A 17,965-nucleotide genomic window follows, 5' to 3' on the forward strand; every position below is an offset into this window, starting at 1 on the left:
AAGTACAGCTAATCTTCAACTCCAGGGTCAGTTTGTTCCCATCTCCTTGAGGCCAGTTCTTAAAAAGAACTGTGTAAGATGGAGGAGCTTTTGTCATTTCTAGTCTGGTCATCATGTAGTTAACTTCTTCCACCTGTGGGGGATTCAGTATCTGCAAAACAGCTTAAAGGATATGGCTCAGAATATTATATATACCCCATGAAGAGGAACTAAAGTTTCCTGACTTTGTTTAATGACTAAACTATTATTATTTTGTCTTATTTGATTGTTTTCCTTTGTTTTTTCATTTTCTCACTTCTCTGGTTAAACTTATTCTTTGGCTAAAGTTTTTCTACAGAAAAGAGGCAGGCAGAGGACATTGGGGTGGGGGGAATCTGTCTTAAGAAAGCCCTGTAGCGTCCTGCTCAATTACGGTCTGATTGCTTCTTGAGGGTAGAGAATGAATTATATTCTTCTCTGTATCCCAGTCTCTAGCACAACATTGTAGGGGATCAACAATAAATTATTGTTGAAAAAGTGAATGACAGAGTATATCCAGCTTTCACTGAACAACAAAAACCATGTAATAATAATAACAAAAAAAAAACCCCATTTGAGATGGGTTACTATCTTTCCCTGTTTGAGATGAACTGGGGACATGAAGGAGTAGGATGAGAAAAAAATCAGTCAGAAGATGAATTTAAAGAGACTGCCTGATATCCAGTCTGACATTTATAAGAGGGATGGGGAGCCACATCTGATTAACTTGTTTTACATCATTCTTAAAATGCACTACGTGTCAGATTCAAGTTCATGTTGTTCTCTCCTGGGCTTCTGAAGGTACTTGGCAGTTTTAGGCATGTGGATTGAATTTGTTTTTAGTATTCTCTATTGGTCTGCCCAACTTCTCTGACTACAGTGTGCCTTCGTGGTAAGCATGTTCCTGTTTTCCTGATGACAGTTTCTCCTGCATCAACCAAGGTGATTTGTTAAGAGCAAGAGGTCAGGGAATCAAAGAATTGCCTTAATTTGATGCAGAAATTTATAAACCACCTCTTAAAGTGGCTAATTTGAAGGTGGAAAATCTCCAGTGGTGTGCTGGTAAACTGGCTCTCTGTTAGAAAAAAACCCCTCTGATTTGTAGCACTTGCCACTTTCAACTGTGCAAATGATCCTCCGGAGTTGATTTTAGACTACCAACATGACATCACTGAAAACAGAGTTGGGAAGAGATGTACACCATTGGCCCTTGAGAGCTGACTCCAGGCAGCTCCCACATACCCCTGAAAATCCTGTCCAAAGAATGAGTCTTTAGTAGTCCTACAACAGCTGAGGGTTATTTCCTTTGGGAGTTACAGTAGGGATATGATTGAGAACTCTGTGCACTGTAACCCCAAGTGTCATCTATAAGAACTGCATGAAAATTTTCTTAGAGATCTTAATGTTGTCTTTGCTTCATCTAAGATATTATGTTTTGCCCTTAAGAATAAAGTTTTGTTTCTCTTCTTCCTTTGACTGCCAGGAAACTCAAACCAAAATTATGATTCATTCAAATCAATGATATAGGAAATTATTACTTAATTATCTGTATTCCTCACCTTTATCTATATCTATGCCTCCTATTCTAAGTTGTGTTTTCTCTGCCTAATGATCTTTTGATATATATTTGTTGTTATTTTCACTCTGTATACCACCTCATACCTTCCCTGACAGAGTATAAATAAGACACATTTCTTGAATTTTCGCCTAGATTCCCTCTTTTAACCCCTTAGTGTATACTCTTTATTTCATGACAATGTGTTCTTTTTTTTTTTTTTTTTCTTTTTTGGCTGCATTGGGTCTTTGTTGCTGTGCACAGGCTTTCTCTAGTTGCAGCGAGCTCTTTGTTGCAGTGCACAGGCTTCTCACTGCGGTGGCTTTGCTTATTGCGGAGCATGGGCTCTAGGTGCACGGGCTTCAGTAGTTGCAGCATGCAGGCTCAGTAGTTGTGGTGCACGGGCTTAGTTGCTCCATGGCATGTGGGATCTTCCTGGACCGGGGATCAAACCCATGTCCCCTGCATTGGCAGGCAGATTCCAGATTCTTAACCACTGTGCCACAGGGGAAGTCCCAATGTATTCATTTAAAATGTAAAGTTGTGTTTTCTTTTTTTTTTTGCTCAGGGTAAATATGTGGTCTGTTTTGATCCTCTTGATGGATCTTCCAACATCGACTGCCTTATATCCATTGGAACCATCTTTGGCATCTACAGAAAGGTAAAATGTAATGGATCAAGCTCCTGGTTTGGGACCAAAAAGAGAGTTAAGGTTGAACATCCAGTCCTGTTTCACTATTGGTAGCACAGCCAGAATGTAGATCATGAAACCTTGTGAGGCTTGAATTAGGTTTATATGTCAAGTTCTGACTTTTTCCAGCCTTAACTGCATAGTGAAAATCTATTAGGTTGTTAAAAGAAAAGGTAGTAAAAGGTGGGTGGGAAGAGAAAGATATTTCACTCTTTTAACTGTACCTTGCTTTCTTTTGTGACAGAAAATAAAATTAAAAACAAAAGAGACAGTGTAGGGTAGCTGCAATGATGTAACTATGTGACTAAAAATTGTGAGAGTGTGACAACAATAGAGAGTACTTATATCAAAATTGTCCTTTAAATCCTCTAAATCAGGGGTCTGCAAACTATGGTCTCCCCGGGCCAAATCCAGCCCATTGCCTGATTGTTATGGCCTGTGAGCAAAAAATAACTCTTCTGAATTTTTGAATGGCTAAAAAGAAAATCTAAAGAATAATATTTCATGACCCGTGATATTTATATGAAATTTAATTTTCACTGTCTATAAAGTTTTAATGCCATATGGTCAGCTCACTTGTTTTCTATGTTGCCTTTGGCTGATTTTGCACTGCACAGGCAGGGTTAAGTGATTTTGATAAAGACTGTGTGACAGTAGAGCCTAGAATATTTACTATCTGTTGGTTTATGGAAAGAGTTTTCTGACTCTGCTATAAATTATAGAAAGCACACTGGTACAGTGTGGGGATCCAGGCTCCTGCCCTGGGTCTTTTCTACTTGGGTGACCTGAGCAGGTAACTCCACCTCAAAAGTCTCTCTTCCCTTCTATTGCTTTAAGTGTGTGTGTGTGTGTTTGCGGGTGGAGGGGGGCGGTTTGGTGGAAGTGCATCCAAATAATATACAAGTGAAAAATAGAATGAATAGCCGTGGGCCCATCATAAAAAATGATGAAATCTAAAATATGTCATCTTGGCTTCAGCCTTCTTGTTTATTTTAGAAATAAAACCTCATAGATGCCTTTGAGGCTGAGCCCTTTCCAACTTTCGTTGTTCTGGGATACAGAGGCCATCACTTAAGAAGTGAGACTGCAATTTGTGCTTTGTTTTTCAAAGTGACTTGTTGTCTACTATTGCACATAAACTCCTTTCAAACATGGGAAGTAGGACCACCATGGGACAGTTCTATTTCCTCATTGAAATGTACTTTGCATTTGTCTTGGCCGGGAGGCAGATCAATTTGAGTAACTGAAAGTTCTAATACTCGTACCAGAAAGACAAAGGCAGTAATTAATCTGTTTTCCAAGTCATACCATGAAACATCGCATTCTTGTTATAGACATGGAGGCATGTAATTTGACCTGCAAGTTATCAGATCTATATAGCATAGCAACAGAACTTTGCAGCAAAATTCTTCATGTAGAGGAAGACTTCTGATAATGACTCAGCCAAAGCTAAAGCAGCACTAATGTTTGCCAGCCCCAGTTTCCACCTTAGCCCCCCAAATAAAGACTCTTTTTAAGGAAAAAAAAACCCAAGAAAACTGACACTGGCTATCAACTAAAAAAATCAAAACAGCCTGCAACAGCAACTGGAATTACAAATGCTAGAACAACTCAACAATGAGTCTCCACACTCTTCTCAGTAAACCTGAAGTGACTCTCTTAAAAGACCGAAAGAGGTGATGAGTGTCACATTCCCTTTAAGTCACTTCAGTTTTCAAAAGCCTTATTGATTGTTTGAGGATTTATGGGTCATAAATATTGACCGTCTGATGTTTTAAAGGAGACCTTTCCTGCTTTCTGTAGAGCTGGATCTGGGCTGGAATTCAGCTCCCTGGTGCACCCGCTCAGTGGCATAACATTAGTTGGTAACTGGAACTCGGAAACAGTGATCTGGTCTTGCCCACATGGTGCCTGGAAATAGGCTCCAAAGGGATCTCTTAGGGCCTGTGGTCCAGTGTTTCTATGAAGTTCCTGCCACAGCACCTCCGGAAGGGTCACCCCGCCTCTGGCTGGAGACATTCAGAAAAGGTAGCATTCTAGAGTGTTTGCCCAAATATTGGGTCAAAATCTGTCTCCCTGTTGCTCATATGGCCTTTTGGAGCGTCAGAAGACTCTTTTACGTGCTTGGAAATGGCTTTTGCGCCCTCCCCTCCCCTTCTTTTAAATCTTCTTTAAGTTGAATATCTTTCATGTGAGATGGTTTTTCGACCTCTCTAGTGTGGTCACCCTCTATTGGATACCATTCGAATTTTCAACACCCTTTAAAAATATCCAGTCCCCATGACTAAAAGCAGAGTGCTCTAGCAGCTTCAGAATCCAATTCACTTCCCTTAACTGGGCACAGGGAGATGTAATAGCCATATGGAATGTGGCTTCTTGACATTGATGCTTACTAGCTCTGTGGGACCTTGGGCAAGGTAACCTCTTGCTTCCTTATCCATAAAGGGGAGATACTGAAAATTAAGCACAACGGCAATGAAAATAGTGCCTGGCATATAAAAAGTGCTGTATAAATGGTAGCTATTAATATTACTTGTCTTGTTTTGTGTATTAAGATTCAACAGAGAGTATCACAACTCAAACTAGCTTGAGGAAGGAAAGGAGGGAGGGAGGGAGGAAAGGAAAGGAGAATTATTGGTTCATGTAACTAGAAAGTCCAGCTGCATTCAAGGACTCAGACGACATAAACAGGACACACTTCCTCTCCATCTCTATTGCTCCCTCCTCTCTGGTGGCAAAATGGCTCCCAGTATGTCTGGGCCCACATCCAATCCTTTCAGCAACTCAAACAGAAGATGCAAACCTCTTTTCCAACAATTCCAACAAGAATATCATCTCATTGGCCCTGATTGTCTTGGCTTAGGTCATGTCTCCATCTCTCAACCAATCACTGTGGCCTGAGGCATGCAGTGATCTGATTGGCTAGACCGGGGTCATGTGCTCACTCCTGGAACTGAGGGCCAGGGGGGTAGTATTTTGAGGAAGGTTAAGGTTCAATTATCAGCAGAAGGGTGATGGGTGCTGGCCAGGCAAAATCAATGGATGTTCACTGCAGATTATAAACGCCTTGAGAGCAGGGACCTTCTCTTATATATTTTTTTGTCTGCTAGGGAGCCTGGTACAATAGTAGGTGAACAATATTGGCTGAGTTACTGGAGACTCTGCCATATGCCCTATGAGACCTTCTAGGGAGGGTTTGGCTGCCACTCTGAGGGAAGACCATCTGATGATATGACAGCCCCACCCCACTTCTGCCTGACTTTCTCCTCCACCACCTCAAGTCTCCAGAATCCATGGTGTCTTTCATACTCTATATGGAGTGACGTGGATTAAAACAGAGCAACACCTACAGCAGGTGGTGGCCTGGGATAAGTAAAGGTAGGGTCCAGAGGCTTTTTCATTTTGTCAAGTGCTTTATGCACATTGGTCCATGAGCATCCACATGAGACTGTAGTGGATTCCCTTGGAACAAAGGCATTCATTGCTGAGGGTTTGGAGGAGGGAATTCATGCATTAGAAAGGGGGTCGGGGTAGAAAAGTATTCCTCCAAATTAATGACTAGATGGAATTATTTTGTCTTTCTTTTGAGTATATGGATCATAGATAATGTTACTGTTTCTTATTCCATGCAAGGAAGTTAAAGGCTGAGATTATTTGGTGACAGTGTTTGAGGGAAAGGCTGTTCATCCTTGTGCCACAGACAGACATGGGTGGTTCTGGATGAGGTGAATCTCTGGGGGACTTTTCTTGGTGGAGAACTGACTACTCCAAGCCTAGGGGCTTCCAGTCAACTTACTTATTTAAATGTTGTCTTTGTCTTATTTTGTGCTGCACTTTCAGGGTTAAGTAGTTATGACAGAGGAAGCGGTTAGAGCTTGACTGTTTTCCTCCCACTATGTCACTGGCTTTGAAGGAAGCTGGTTCCTTTTTCAAGGTTGTACACTGGCAAAATTTGGAGTTTGAGAAACAACTCAAATTTTTGATACTGTGTTTAATCTGTATTTAGCTGCAATGCACTACCCTGTGAATACAAACCAAACTAAATTAAATAACTTGACCCAACCCAACCAGCCAAGCAAGCAACCAACCACCTAGATGAAAACTATTAAACACAAAGATTGGAGACAAGGGGGAAAAAAAAAGAGAAATGGCTCTTTTGACATTTCCTTTTACATGAGTAGTTCTTAAGCTTCAGTGCAAGAGTCAGTCAGCTATGGTGCATGGTAAAATACAGATTCCCAGGGCCCACCTTAGAAAGTCTGACTTAGTAAGTCAAGGCTGCAGCCCCAGAATTGCATTTTAAATAAGCATCTCAAGTGATTCTGATGTACATGGTCTCTGGACCACACTTTCAAAAGTTATAGGAAGAAATTACCAGGAATGTATTTCTTTTTTAAAATATTTATTTATTTATTTATTTAGGCTGCACGGGGTCTTAGTTGTGACACATGAGATCTTTAGCTGCAGCATGTGGACTATTAATTGCAGCATGCGAACTCTTAGTTGCGGCCTGCGAACTCTTAGTTACGGCACGCATGAGGGATCTAGTTCCCTGACCAGGGGTCTAAACCCAGATCTCCTGCATTGGGAGCATGGAGTCTTACCCACTGGACCACCAGGGAAGTCCCGTACCAGGAATGTTTTTGCTGAGATGACCTCCATCTCTGGTATCATGATATAGATAGATGCCCTTACTTATTCTCAGCCCCTGGAATCTGCGGTTGGGGAAGGAATAAATGAAATTGGCAGAAACTGCCCATTTGCATTTCTGTTTAAATTCAAATAGAGAATATTCAAGCTGAAAGATTTGTTTGAGGCTGTTTTGAGAATCATAGAAGCCAATTGTCAAGTGTTAAGAAGGTAATTATCAGTTAGTAATCATTGATTAGGAGCCATGCCCTTAAGTTTTTCCTTTCCTTAGTATTAGGGAACAAACTGAGTCACACGACCCAGTGGGCTGTGTTTTAAATAAAAAACAAAGAAAAGATTAGAGAACATGTCATGTTCTAAATGTAAGTTTGTGTGTGTGTGTGATACGCGGGCCTCTCACTGTTGTGGCCTCTCCCATTGTGGAGCACAGGCTCCGGACGCGCACGCTCAGCGGCCATGGCTCACGGGCCCAGCTGCTCCGCGGCATGTGGGATCTTCCCAGACCGGGGCACAAACCCGTGTCCCCTGCATCGGCAGGTGGACTCTCAACCACTGCGCCACCAGGGAAGCCCTAAGTATTGTTTTATTAAATTTTTGTAGTTGTGTGTGCAGGTGCATGTGTGTTGGTACTGGTTTGTGATGCAAAATGTATTTTTTTACTGTGAGTCATGGTCAAAAAAAGGGAAAGCATTTGACCTACACTGTAACAACTCTGGAGAGTCTCAGTTGCCATATTTCTGAGAATTTCTTTGATGTGTGAGTATGGACCACACTGCTCACTGGAGTATGTGCTGCAACTGGCAGGAGCTCATGAAATTGATTTCTGTACCAGACTTGAAGCCCTGCAGCCCTGTTTTAATTTGTTTAAATAAAGATAGAGTAGGCAGGGGAAAGACATTGATGACTGTAATAAGATTAAATTAGTAGGAGCTGACAAGGAAGCATGCTCTTTTTTTGAGAGTGATAATGGAGAGATGAGAGAATATCAAATTAGTAAAATTGGAGGAGGACCCTGATTGGAAAGAAGGATCCAGATGCAGGAAATTTGGGGTTTGGTGGGAAGGCCGCTGTGGTAATATAATCAGGATATTACTGATGTGAGGAGGAAGGCTTCTCTAGGAAGAAGCCCTATTTCATTACGAGAGCACCTTGATAATGCATCTTGCTAATGGATGAACTGCAAAAAAGAACCACAAAACAGAGCGCAACAAAAACGTGTTTTGTTTTCTTTCTTGTCCTAGATTTCAACGGATGACCCTTCTGAGAAGGATGCTCTGCAGCCCGGCCGGAACCTGGTGGCTGCTGGCTATGCACTCTATGGCAGTGCCACCATGTTGGTCCTGGCCATGGCGAATGGAGTCAACTGCTTCATGCTGGACCCGGTGAGAGACCCCAGGGGAAGCTGGGTGCTTCGCTGGTGGCTGTGCGTGAGTGTTTATTGTGTGTGTGTGTGGAGCGGGGAGAGGCGGTACCTAGAGGTGGAAGGTGAGACCCATGAAGGGGCAGAGATGATGGGTTGGGGAAGGGGGGAAGGGAGATGGAGGGGACCATCATGAGAAGACTAGCGAGGTGAGAAATGGTGTCTGTCCAGAGCGTAAGGAGTCTTTCTTCCACGATGAATTCTTTAGAGTGGACATTACTCAGCTGACTCAGATACCCACTGGGCTGAGCAGGCCACACAGATGAGTGGAGTGTGCTGGGAAAGGATGGTCAGGGTGGTGGCAGGGCAGTGGCGGGGCATTGGGGAACTGGGGAGGTCTGGCAGTTGTTACTCCTTGGGAATAGCAGCTCAGTTTTGCCAAGGCTTCCAGTGTTTCAAGAAACACTGGACTTTTAGAAAATGTAATGTTTCTGGATGTGTAAAACACTGTGCTAGCCAACTAAAACACATTTGTGGACCAGATGGGGCCCATAGATGGTCTGTTTGCCACCCACGCTATCCATTACTAGCTTATTTTCCTGAGGTGAATGGGTGTCCCGGCCGAAGCAGTGGACCACCTCATTTCTTCAAAATTAGCTCCGAAATTCATTTGATGTGCACGTGCACACAAACCTTCGGTGAACCCTTGTGGTTTTGAAAGCCTTTGACGAACTCAAGGAAGTGAAAATAAAGCAGGAAATGAAGATAATTCCGTAGTCTGTCCAACTTATAGCGGAAAAACTCCCTCGGGAGTTCGCTGGTGGTCCAGTGGTTAGGACTCGGCGCTTTCACTGCTGGGGCCCAGGTTCAGTCCCTGACAAGACTAAGATCCCACAAGCCACGTGGTTCGGCCAGAAAACCAAAAAAGGAACCAATTCCTCATGGAGAGGAGCCCAAGGTGCCATGAAAAATATTCATTAACAATTTTTAATTTGTGGATAATTTTCTTCCACATGTGTATTAATTGGAGTTCTTTATTTATTCTGTTACATGACAGTTTCGACAGAGCAGATAAATTGAGCAAAGAAATCTCTTTACATATTTGGCATAACTAAACCCACCATTGAAATGGACTCCATAGAATCATCTTCCGTAGGTCAGCACATTCATTATGCATTTGGTCCAGTGTCCCAAGGGAAAAAGAATTGAGGTTATAAATACCTTTCAGTTTTAGAAATGTCCTCAGATGACATTAATGCACTATTAATGCATAAAAAGCATTATTTTTATGCATGAAAGACATAAAAAGCACTATTTATTTGGTGCTTTTTGCTGACAAACCGAACACCAGGTACAATCAGCTGCTAGAATCCTGTGAGGGGCGGGTTGCTGGTGGTGGGGCCTTGAGGTTTGTGGGTGGTGGGTGGGATAAATCAGAATGTAGACTGCCTTTGTCCCCTGCACGCTTGCACAACTGGACTTTGCCTCCTTGGAAGCACCCGTGCTTAATAAATCAACAAGGGTAGGGAAACAGCACAAGTTTAAGCCTCCAAAGGAGGTGATTTCAGGGTAAAGTAGTGGCCCGAGCGAAGTTCACTCTGAGCCCAGGGTACAGTTTCCGAAATCAATGATGTTTTGGATTTATCCTCTCAGCAGGCGTTTACCGCTTCCCAAGACATTCTTCCGGTAACTTCTCTGTTACCTTTCAGGTGATGGATGTGTAGAAAACATGAAATCTCTTCTTATTTCCAGGTTGCAGACCTTGTGTCCGGGAGTAAGTTTCTGTGTGTTTCATAGTCTTTTGCCCTCCTCACACTTAATGGCCACTCAGTGTTTGGAGGCTGTACTACCCCCTGCTGGCTGACCTCCCAGATCTGATGAATGCCTGCAGGATGGGGGTCAATTTAGTGCTTTCTTTTCATTTTGGCTGACAGCTTCTGCTAAGAAGACCACAACAGCTTTATTTGCATTTCTAGCAGGCTTTAAGGTTTGAAAAGCTTTTCAGTCTTTTTCTCATGTCCAAGAGACTAACCTCCTTCACAGCTAGGATGCTGTGGCCAGATACCAGGGTGGGGCGCCTGCAAAGCATGGCTTCATGAGCACCTGTTGTGTGATGGCTTCATTTTCCAGACTTTTACCAAAAAATCATAAAAGAAAAAAAGAAAAGAATCACTCACAATGATACCTTTCAGTGACCACTGTTAATTCTAGTCTCTTTCCACCCCCTGCCCTCCTCTCTCCCTCCCCCACTTCCTCTCTACTTCCAACATGCTCCATATTGGCAGGAACCAAGCTTTGCTATGGGAATAAGTGGCTGGGGAGAGATGTGTCCAAGGTGGGACCTCCCTTAACTCTGTCTCCTTGGAGCAACCTCCCAACCCAGACGGGCGGAGCCTCAATCACTCTCTTATCAGGGACGTGTAGGACCTCCAAACAGTCCTCAGTCCAGAGCTATAGGAGTTATGTAACACCTTACTCCAAAGTTCGAATCTCCTTTGAAGAACCTAAGCCTTAAAGGCATCAGCTTAGCACTTGGACTTTGTGGGAGGCCAAGTTCTGAGAAGCACTCTGTAGATCAGTGAGCAAAGACACCAGAAGCTATATATGCTGTGAATCGAAACTCACTGTGCTCGGGTAAAATGACATCCAGATAGAAACGAAAGAATGGAAAGCTAAGAGCAGCCATGAACACATCGGTGTAACTCAGCTGCCCATCTCTCCTGATATCCTACCTCCTGTCTGCACCAATTTTTTTTTTTTTCTTCAAAGGCATGGGTATCCCAGGCCAAGGAGAAACTCCCTTGCTGGTGATCATTTCACAATGTTACAAATATTGAATCATTATGTTGTACACCTGAGACTAACATAATGCTATGTCAATTATACCTCAGTTGAAAAAACAAAAAAATAAAAACCAAGCTCTTTGTGCTGAAGGACACAGGCCTCACGCCACCCCCTCCCACAGGCCTGAAGGAGATGTCACGGCTCCACCTTTCCTTCCTGTTTCATAGGCCATTGGAGAGTTCATTTTAGTGGACAGGGATGTGAAGATCAAAAAGAAAGGGAGCATCTATAGCCTCAACGAGGGCTACAGCAAGGACTTCGACCCTGCTGTCATGGAGTATGTCCAGAGGAAGAAGTTCCCCCCAGTAAGTGAGGGCTGCGGGGTCGGGGTTGGGGGAGGGCCCCTGAGTTATGTGTTGATTCATGATCTACCCTGGAGAGAAAGGCGGCAGGGACAGAAGTGGGTGGATTCCACTGTGCTGGGGACTGGAACCTCTGCCCTGAGACAGCAACCCCTTTGCCACTTTCTCTTGGCAGAAGAAAATCAGGACTGTAAAGTCCGCCGGATGAATGAAGTCATGGCAATAAAACATGCTTCACTGCTGGGGTCCCTGATCCCAGTTGGTACAAAACATGGTTCTTCCACCCCAGGCCCCGGCCCTGTGGCACCTGAAGGATTTCTATCAGTCATCTCTAGACTGAGAGCCTCCATCATGGCATCTCTCTAAAGAGGTTACAGATCACTGAACACGAAGAGAAGAAATGGCTGTTTGTAGAGATGGTTCTATGTAGGAATATCCAATCTTGTCCTACTCTTGTTACTGAAAGCTCGGCCTCTGTGTACACACCGGTGCTGAATCAAATCTCAGAGACAGAGTTTTGGGTGAAGTAGAAAAGGATAGCTTTGTTGCTTTGCCAGGCAAAGGGGGACACAGTGGGCTCCTGCCCTCGAAAACTATGTGTCCCAGGGACTTCCCTGGTTGTCCAGTGGGTAAGACTCTGCTCTTCCAATGCAGAGGGCCCGGGTTCAATCCCTGGTCAGGAACTAGATCCCGCATGCCACAGTGAAGATCCTGCATGTCGCAACTAAGACCCGGTGCAGCTAGAATAAATAAATAAATAAATATTTTAAAAAGTTTTATTTAAAAAAGAAAGAAAGAAAACTATATGTTCCACCCTGGGAGGATTTGATGAGGGTTATATAACAGTGGTTCGAGCTGGGGTCTCTGACAAGATCAGGGTGTGAGCAGGGCCTGCCCGCCTTAATCTTCTCTCAGGTGGTTTCCTAATCTTGACTGAGCTTCTCTGGTCCCTTTAATCTTGCCTCAGGTGGTTTTTTGGCCTTTCCTGCCTTGATTAGCAACTGTTTAAATCTGCCCTTTGAACTCAGGGAAGGTCATGGAGGCTGGAGTCTTGCCTACAAGAAATGGGGGACAAAAGGGCCTCCATGCCTGGGAGCCCCACCGGGCCTCACTCAGTTTCACTCTTGCTTAATGCCATTGAAGGCTGCTGTGTTCTGAGGAAGAAGCCTAGATGTTGTTAGTTTGGCATTCAGGGCCCTCCAAGCTGGCCCCAGGCTCTCTCTCCAGCCTTATTATCTCTCCTTCCACCTTTCCCTAGAGATCCCTTCCTGCCCCCAGCTGCACCAGGCTCCTCCCAGGGCCCAAGGCAGACTGCACCGTGCTTCTCTAGTTGCCCTACCTTTGGCTGGGCAGTTCCTGCTCCTGCAGAGATGAAAACCCCACCCTTGCCCCCTCTCCTTAGCTCTGCAAAATCTTTCTTCTCCTTCAGGGTCCTGCTAAATGCCTGCCCCACCCCAGAGCCTGAATCCACCACACCCTCCTTAGGGCCTCCTCCGGTAATTTGAGTTATTGTAAGATGTAAGAGGCTGTCTCCATTATTCCATTTTCTGCTGCTTGGGGACAGAATTTTCATCACATTTCCTAGCACAGCCCCAAACACACACCTTGATGGTGTTCTGTTCGATGGTTGAATCAAATAAGCATAGAGGACATAAAGAGAGCTCTCTCTTCTGTAACCCTAACAATTACTGGTCTTAACCTTGTAGGACAACTCAGCCCCCTACGGTGCCAGGTACGTGGGCTCCATGGTGGCTGATGTTCACCGCACCCTGGTCTATGGAGGGATCTTTTTGTACCCAGCTAACAAGAAAAGCCCCAACGGAAAGGTAAATAAATCCCCTGAAGAGTGGTTGAGAAGCAGTGGATTTCATTTGCAGCCTGGGGGATTTGACTGAGGAAGAAAAGGTCATGGTAGCTGTTATGCTCTGCAGTGGGGTGCCAAGGATGTCTGTGGCATATTCTTTTCTAGATTAAAGGCTGTCCTGGTTAAAGCCAGGCGATATCAGCTAAAAATGATCTCTTGAGAGCCCTTCCATTGCTAAAGATAAGTAATGATGCTATGGTCAGAGGGTACTAAAAGTGCTTCCTGCTTCCAGTGGATACACATGGTTTGGCTTGGGCAAAATGAATGCCATTCATAAAATGAAATGAAATAGTCCAGCCTCATTACCAAGGCAGCAAATCACATATGCATCCCGAACAGAGGTTTTCTTTGATTGTTTTCAAAAGGCATAAAATTGAAATGACTAGTGAGCTGACATTTGCTGCTTAGAAATGCTACCTTTCTAGGGAAGGAAAGCATCTCTGGGGACACCTAGAGCTTTCAGGTAAGCTGTAACTGATGCATTGGTCTCATCTCCACGACCTTCTTACAAGCCATGGGGTGGGCTGTGTTTGCTCATGCTGGCGAAGGGACACCCACTTTTCTTCGACACAGAGGGACAGTGTGTTTCCTTCTCAAGTATTGTCCCTTTGTTTTTCTCAAAGGACAGACAGGTTTTTCTTATTTTATTTTATTTTTAATGTGAGAGAAGGAATAGGAATAATCCCCATAGTTAGAAACGGATGTATTTCAGATATGCTCAGATCTCTGTTTATGGCATGTGGCGTCCAGTTTACTGAAAACATTAAAACACCCACTCTTACCATAGCCACCTACCTCGGGCATCCCAACCTGTGATTAGCCTGCTTTATAGCGCTTTTCTCTAATGCCTCAAAAAACTGTTCCTTAACACAAATATTGAGGTTCCTCCTTTTTCTTTTTTTTTCAGTTTTGCAAATCTGACCCTGACACCTGTATGGAAATAGAGTCAGGAAACACCTGCAAAAAGCTGTCTACTCAGTAGGCAGACTGCATGAAAATGCATACAATAAAAAAGTTAATATTTAAAAGTAAATGCCAAGATGTATAACATACTAAATTCCAACCCTCAAGCCTTAGGAGAATTGTAAAAGGAATGTGTACAGAGTTGCAAACAATATTATACTGTTTGGAGGAGCCAGGCTGCTTTCCAGATGTCTGCAGCCAGACACTACCATGGACTTTTAAATGCTTATAGAATAGGCAAAGCTCCATCCAAAACACACACAGAATCACTCATTAGGTCCAGTTTCCGTGCTATAAAGAGAAGGGAAACATCGGTTCTGCCAAAATGTCGTTCGGTCCTGAGCCCAGGTGGTCTGCCTCACATTTGCGTCAGGCAATCTATTGCTGGCTCTTGATGGATGGCTTAATTTAACCAAATGGTTAAATTAACCATTCGGTGTTAGATGCAACCTTGTGATGGAAAGTAAGGGAAAGTATCAGTTAATTTGATCAGCTCTGCACTATTTTTCTATGAAACAGATCTCTTTTCTGTGTAATCTATTCTGGTCTGAGAATGCTGCTCTTGTTTTCCAGTTGAGACTATTGTATGAATGTAACCCCATGGCCTATGTCATGGAGAAGGCAGGAGGATTGGCTACCACCGGGAAGGAAGCTGTATTGGACATTGTTCCCACTGACATCCACCAGAGGGCGCCAATCATCTTGGGGTCTCCTGAAGACGTGACTGAGTTCCTGGAGCTATATAAGAAGCACGCTGCCAAATGAAGAGCTGGCCTTGCCCACACCAAATAGAATTGCCTTTTATCTGGACTTTTGATCTCACAGGGTGCTACCCCATTCTGACTGTGCATCAGATATTCCTAGACATAGAAATTAAAAGTATGGATATTTTCACCATCAAATGCTGTGTAATGCCTTATGCTGCCTAGCCAAAATGCTATCTCAGTAATGCCACAGATGGTCACGATATATTTTGAGTGGCTAGAGGAGAAATAAACATTCTTCCTTTTTCTAAAAAAAAAAAAAAAAAAAAGTCTTCATTGCTTTGTGCCAAATAACAGTAATAATAATAACAGCTAATGCATATAACATTAGATAACTCATTTAATCGTCATAACAACCTTATGAATTGGGCACTGAGAGTAACCCATTTTGCAGTTGATGAAATGGAGGACCGAGAGGTGAGGTAATCTGCTCAAGGTCACCAGCCTGTGAGCTACAGAGCTGGGATACGAACCCAGGCAGTCTGGCCACTAAACTTGGAGTTAATGAATCACTTCTCCGGTGTGTTGTCTGTTCAGGTCTGGGGGTGCAGAATCAACATGAGCAATGCTTTTTTTTTTTTTTTTTTTTTTTTTTTTTTTTTTTTGCGGTACGCGGGCCTCTCACTGTTGTGGCCTCTCCCGTTGCGGAGCACAGGCTCCGGACGCGCAGGCCCAGCGGCCATGGCTCACGGGCCCAGCCGCTCCGCGGCATGTGGGATCTTCCCGGACCGGGGCACGAACCCGTGTCTCCTGCATCGGCAGGCGGATTCTCAACCACTGCGCCACCAGGGAAGCCCAGAGCAATGCTTTTAAGACCTCCTGGGAACTGGAGAAGTGACATATTATTGGTGGTACCCATCTAGGACCTCTTGGCCTCCTGTACATGGGTTTAAGCATCTGAGGCACAAATGAAGGTTTATATTATTACTCAGTGATAAGTTTTTTTATAAAAACATAACACTTCATTGAATTAACATAATATAATCATTTGTAAGGTTTCATTACCATAAAGAAAAGGATTCACCACAAGAACAAGATTTAGGAAATACAATTTGTTGCAAACAAGCACTTTTCTATTAGGCTCTGTGTAAAAACATTTCCTCCCTTAGCTGACCCTGGTTCTTTCTGGACTGGAATTCCAAGATTATAGGCAAGTTATATCAGATGTTAAGAAACATCTGGACTTTCTTAAGCTCTACATATATTAGGATTTTGCCAGTGGAATGTAGGTGGAAATGACGTATACTAATTCTAGTTTGACAACCCAATGAATAATCCTTCATCCACTCTTTTCCATGCATCAAACGTCATGTGTTTCAATGACAGTATTACAACAGGACAAAAGCCTGAGTGTCTGAGCCACCACTCTGTCTACATTAGGTTGTGATGTGAAATAGAAATGAACCTTTGATGTACTAAGCTCCTAGAATTTCATTCAGGCTTATTAGTTACTGCAACATAACCTAGGCCATCCTAAGACTGAGCTTGGGTAAGCTTTGCTTTTCTTTTTTTAACTTTTCTGCACCTCAGTTTCTTCATTAAAAAAATGTTAATTGTAGTAATTATTGTTGTAGTCAAGGCCATATTCACTGTAAGTAACCTACTTAGGCCAACTAAATCAGAAAGGGAATTTGTTGGAAAGTTTCAAGGGGATCTCATGAAGTTCAGTACCCACTGCAGAGGACAGCTTACAAAGGACACATCCTTCTTAGTTCCAGCATTATCATCCAATTCACTAGTGTCTCTGTGTCTCAAGCTAAGTTCCCAGGACAGAAAATCTGATTGGCTCACCTTATATCAAATGTCTACCTCTGATCCAATCAGCTGCAGCCAGAGACATGGGGATCATGGGCTGAGCAGATACCTCAAAGATATCTGCCATGCTACACACAGGGATGTTGAGGTTAACATGAAAAGGCATATGCCAGGCTGATTCTGCATTGTCAGGAGCTTGGAAGTCACCACTCCAGCCTAACTGCAAGTGAAGAGCTGAAAAGGCTGAAAAGTCTAAAACTCTTCTTGGGTCCATAAGAGAAGGAAGGACACAGGACAAACCATTGTCCCCAAGGTTGGCGAGACAGGTGAAAACAGGCAGTCACATCTCACCAGAGCAAAGACTCACGAAGGGAAATTGCTGTAGGAGCCAGTGCTGGGGTCTAAAGCCTGAACTGTAATTAACAAATTGCTGGCAGCTCAGCCTGGACAGTTCTGAGAGTTAAAAACTCCAGGGCAACCTACAGGGGGCCCCTCAGGATTGTGAGTTTTACCTCTAGGAGCTTGACCAGGATCCCACAGTGAATGCTGAAGAAAATACTGGGCTTCTGGCTGCGGATGGGAAAAGGAAACATTTTGAAACACACCAGAGCACTCTGTTCTTAACAAGTCCTGCCCTCAGGGGAAATTAGTTAACTAGAGCAACCCAATCAAGGATTCTCAGTCTTAACTGACCTGGGGAAGGGAAAATACCAAACTCTCGCCAATTCTAGCCATCCCATACCACTTACGGGGGGGAGAAAAAAGACCTATTTACAGCAGTTCCTTTTATCCAGTACACTATGTCCAGCTATCAAGAAAGAATTACAAGGCAAACCAAAGGGCAAAAAACCACAATTTGAAGAGACAGAGCAAGCTTCAGAACAAGACATGGCAGCGATGTTGGAATTACCAGCCTGGGAATTTAAAACAATTATGATGGGACTTCCCTGGTGGTGCAGTGGTTAAGAATCTGCCTGCCAATGCAGGGGACATGGGTTCGATCCCTGGTCCAGGAAGATCCCACATGCCATGGAGCAACTAAACCTGTGCACCACAGCTACTGAGCCAGTGTGCCACAACTACTGAAGCCTGCACACTCTAGGGCCTGCATGCCACAACTACTGAGCCCGTGGGCTGCAACCACTGAAGCCCATGCACCTAGAGCCCGTGCTCTGCAGCAAGAGAATCCTCTCAATGAG

The 17,965-nt window shown here is 43.8% G+C and overlaps 1 protein-coding gene across 1 annotated transcript in view; it reads left to right on the plus strand.

Annotated features, from left to right (window-relative positions):
• The window catches only part of FBP1 (fructose-bisphosphatase 1), a 28,242-nt gene extending 12,249 nt beyond the window's left edge, over nucleotides 1-15,993 (plus strand). Inside the window, exons 3-7 of the mRNA XM_059072364.2 lie at nucleotides 2,142-2,234; nucleotides 8,156-8,296; nucleotides 11,286-11,423; nucleotides 13,127-13,246; nucleotides 14,821-15,993. Of these exons, the coding sequence (XP_058928347.1) occupies nucleotides 2,142-2,234; nucleotides 8,156-8,296; nucleotides 11,286-11,423; nucleotides 13,127-13,246; nucleotides 14,821-15,012 (684 nt within the window). The 3' untranslated portion in view covers nucleotides 15,013-15,993. The remainder of the gene's footprint in view (nucleotides 1-2,141; nucleotides 2,235-8,155; nucleotides 8,297-11,285; nucleotides 11,424-13,126; nucleotides 13,247-14,820) is intronic.
• Nucleotides 15,994-17,965: the final 1,972 nt, after the last annotated feature.

This window comes from Kogia breviceps, chromosome 8 (genome assembly GCF_026419965.1).
Source record: "Kogia breviceps isolate mKogBre1 chromosome 8, mKogBre1 haplotype 1, whole genome shotgun sequence".
Taxonomy (NCBI): domain Eukaryota; kingdom Metazoa; phylum Chordata; class Mammalia; order Artiodactyla; family Physeteridae; genus Kogia; species Kogia breviceps.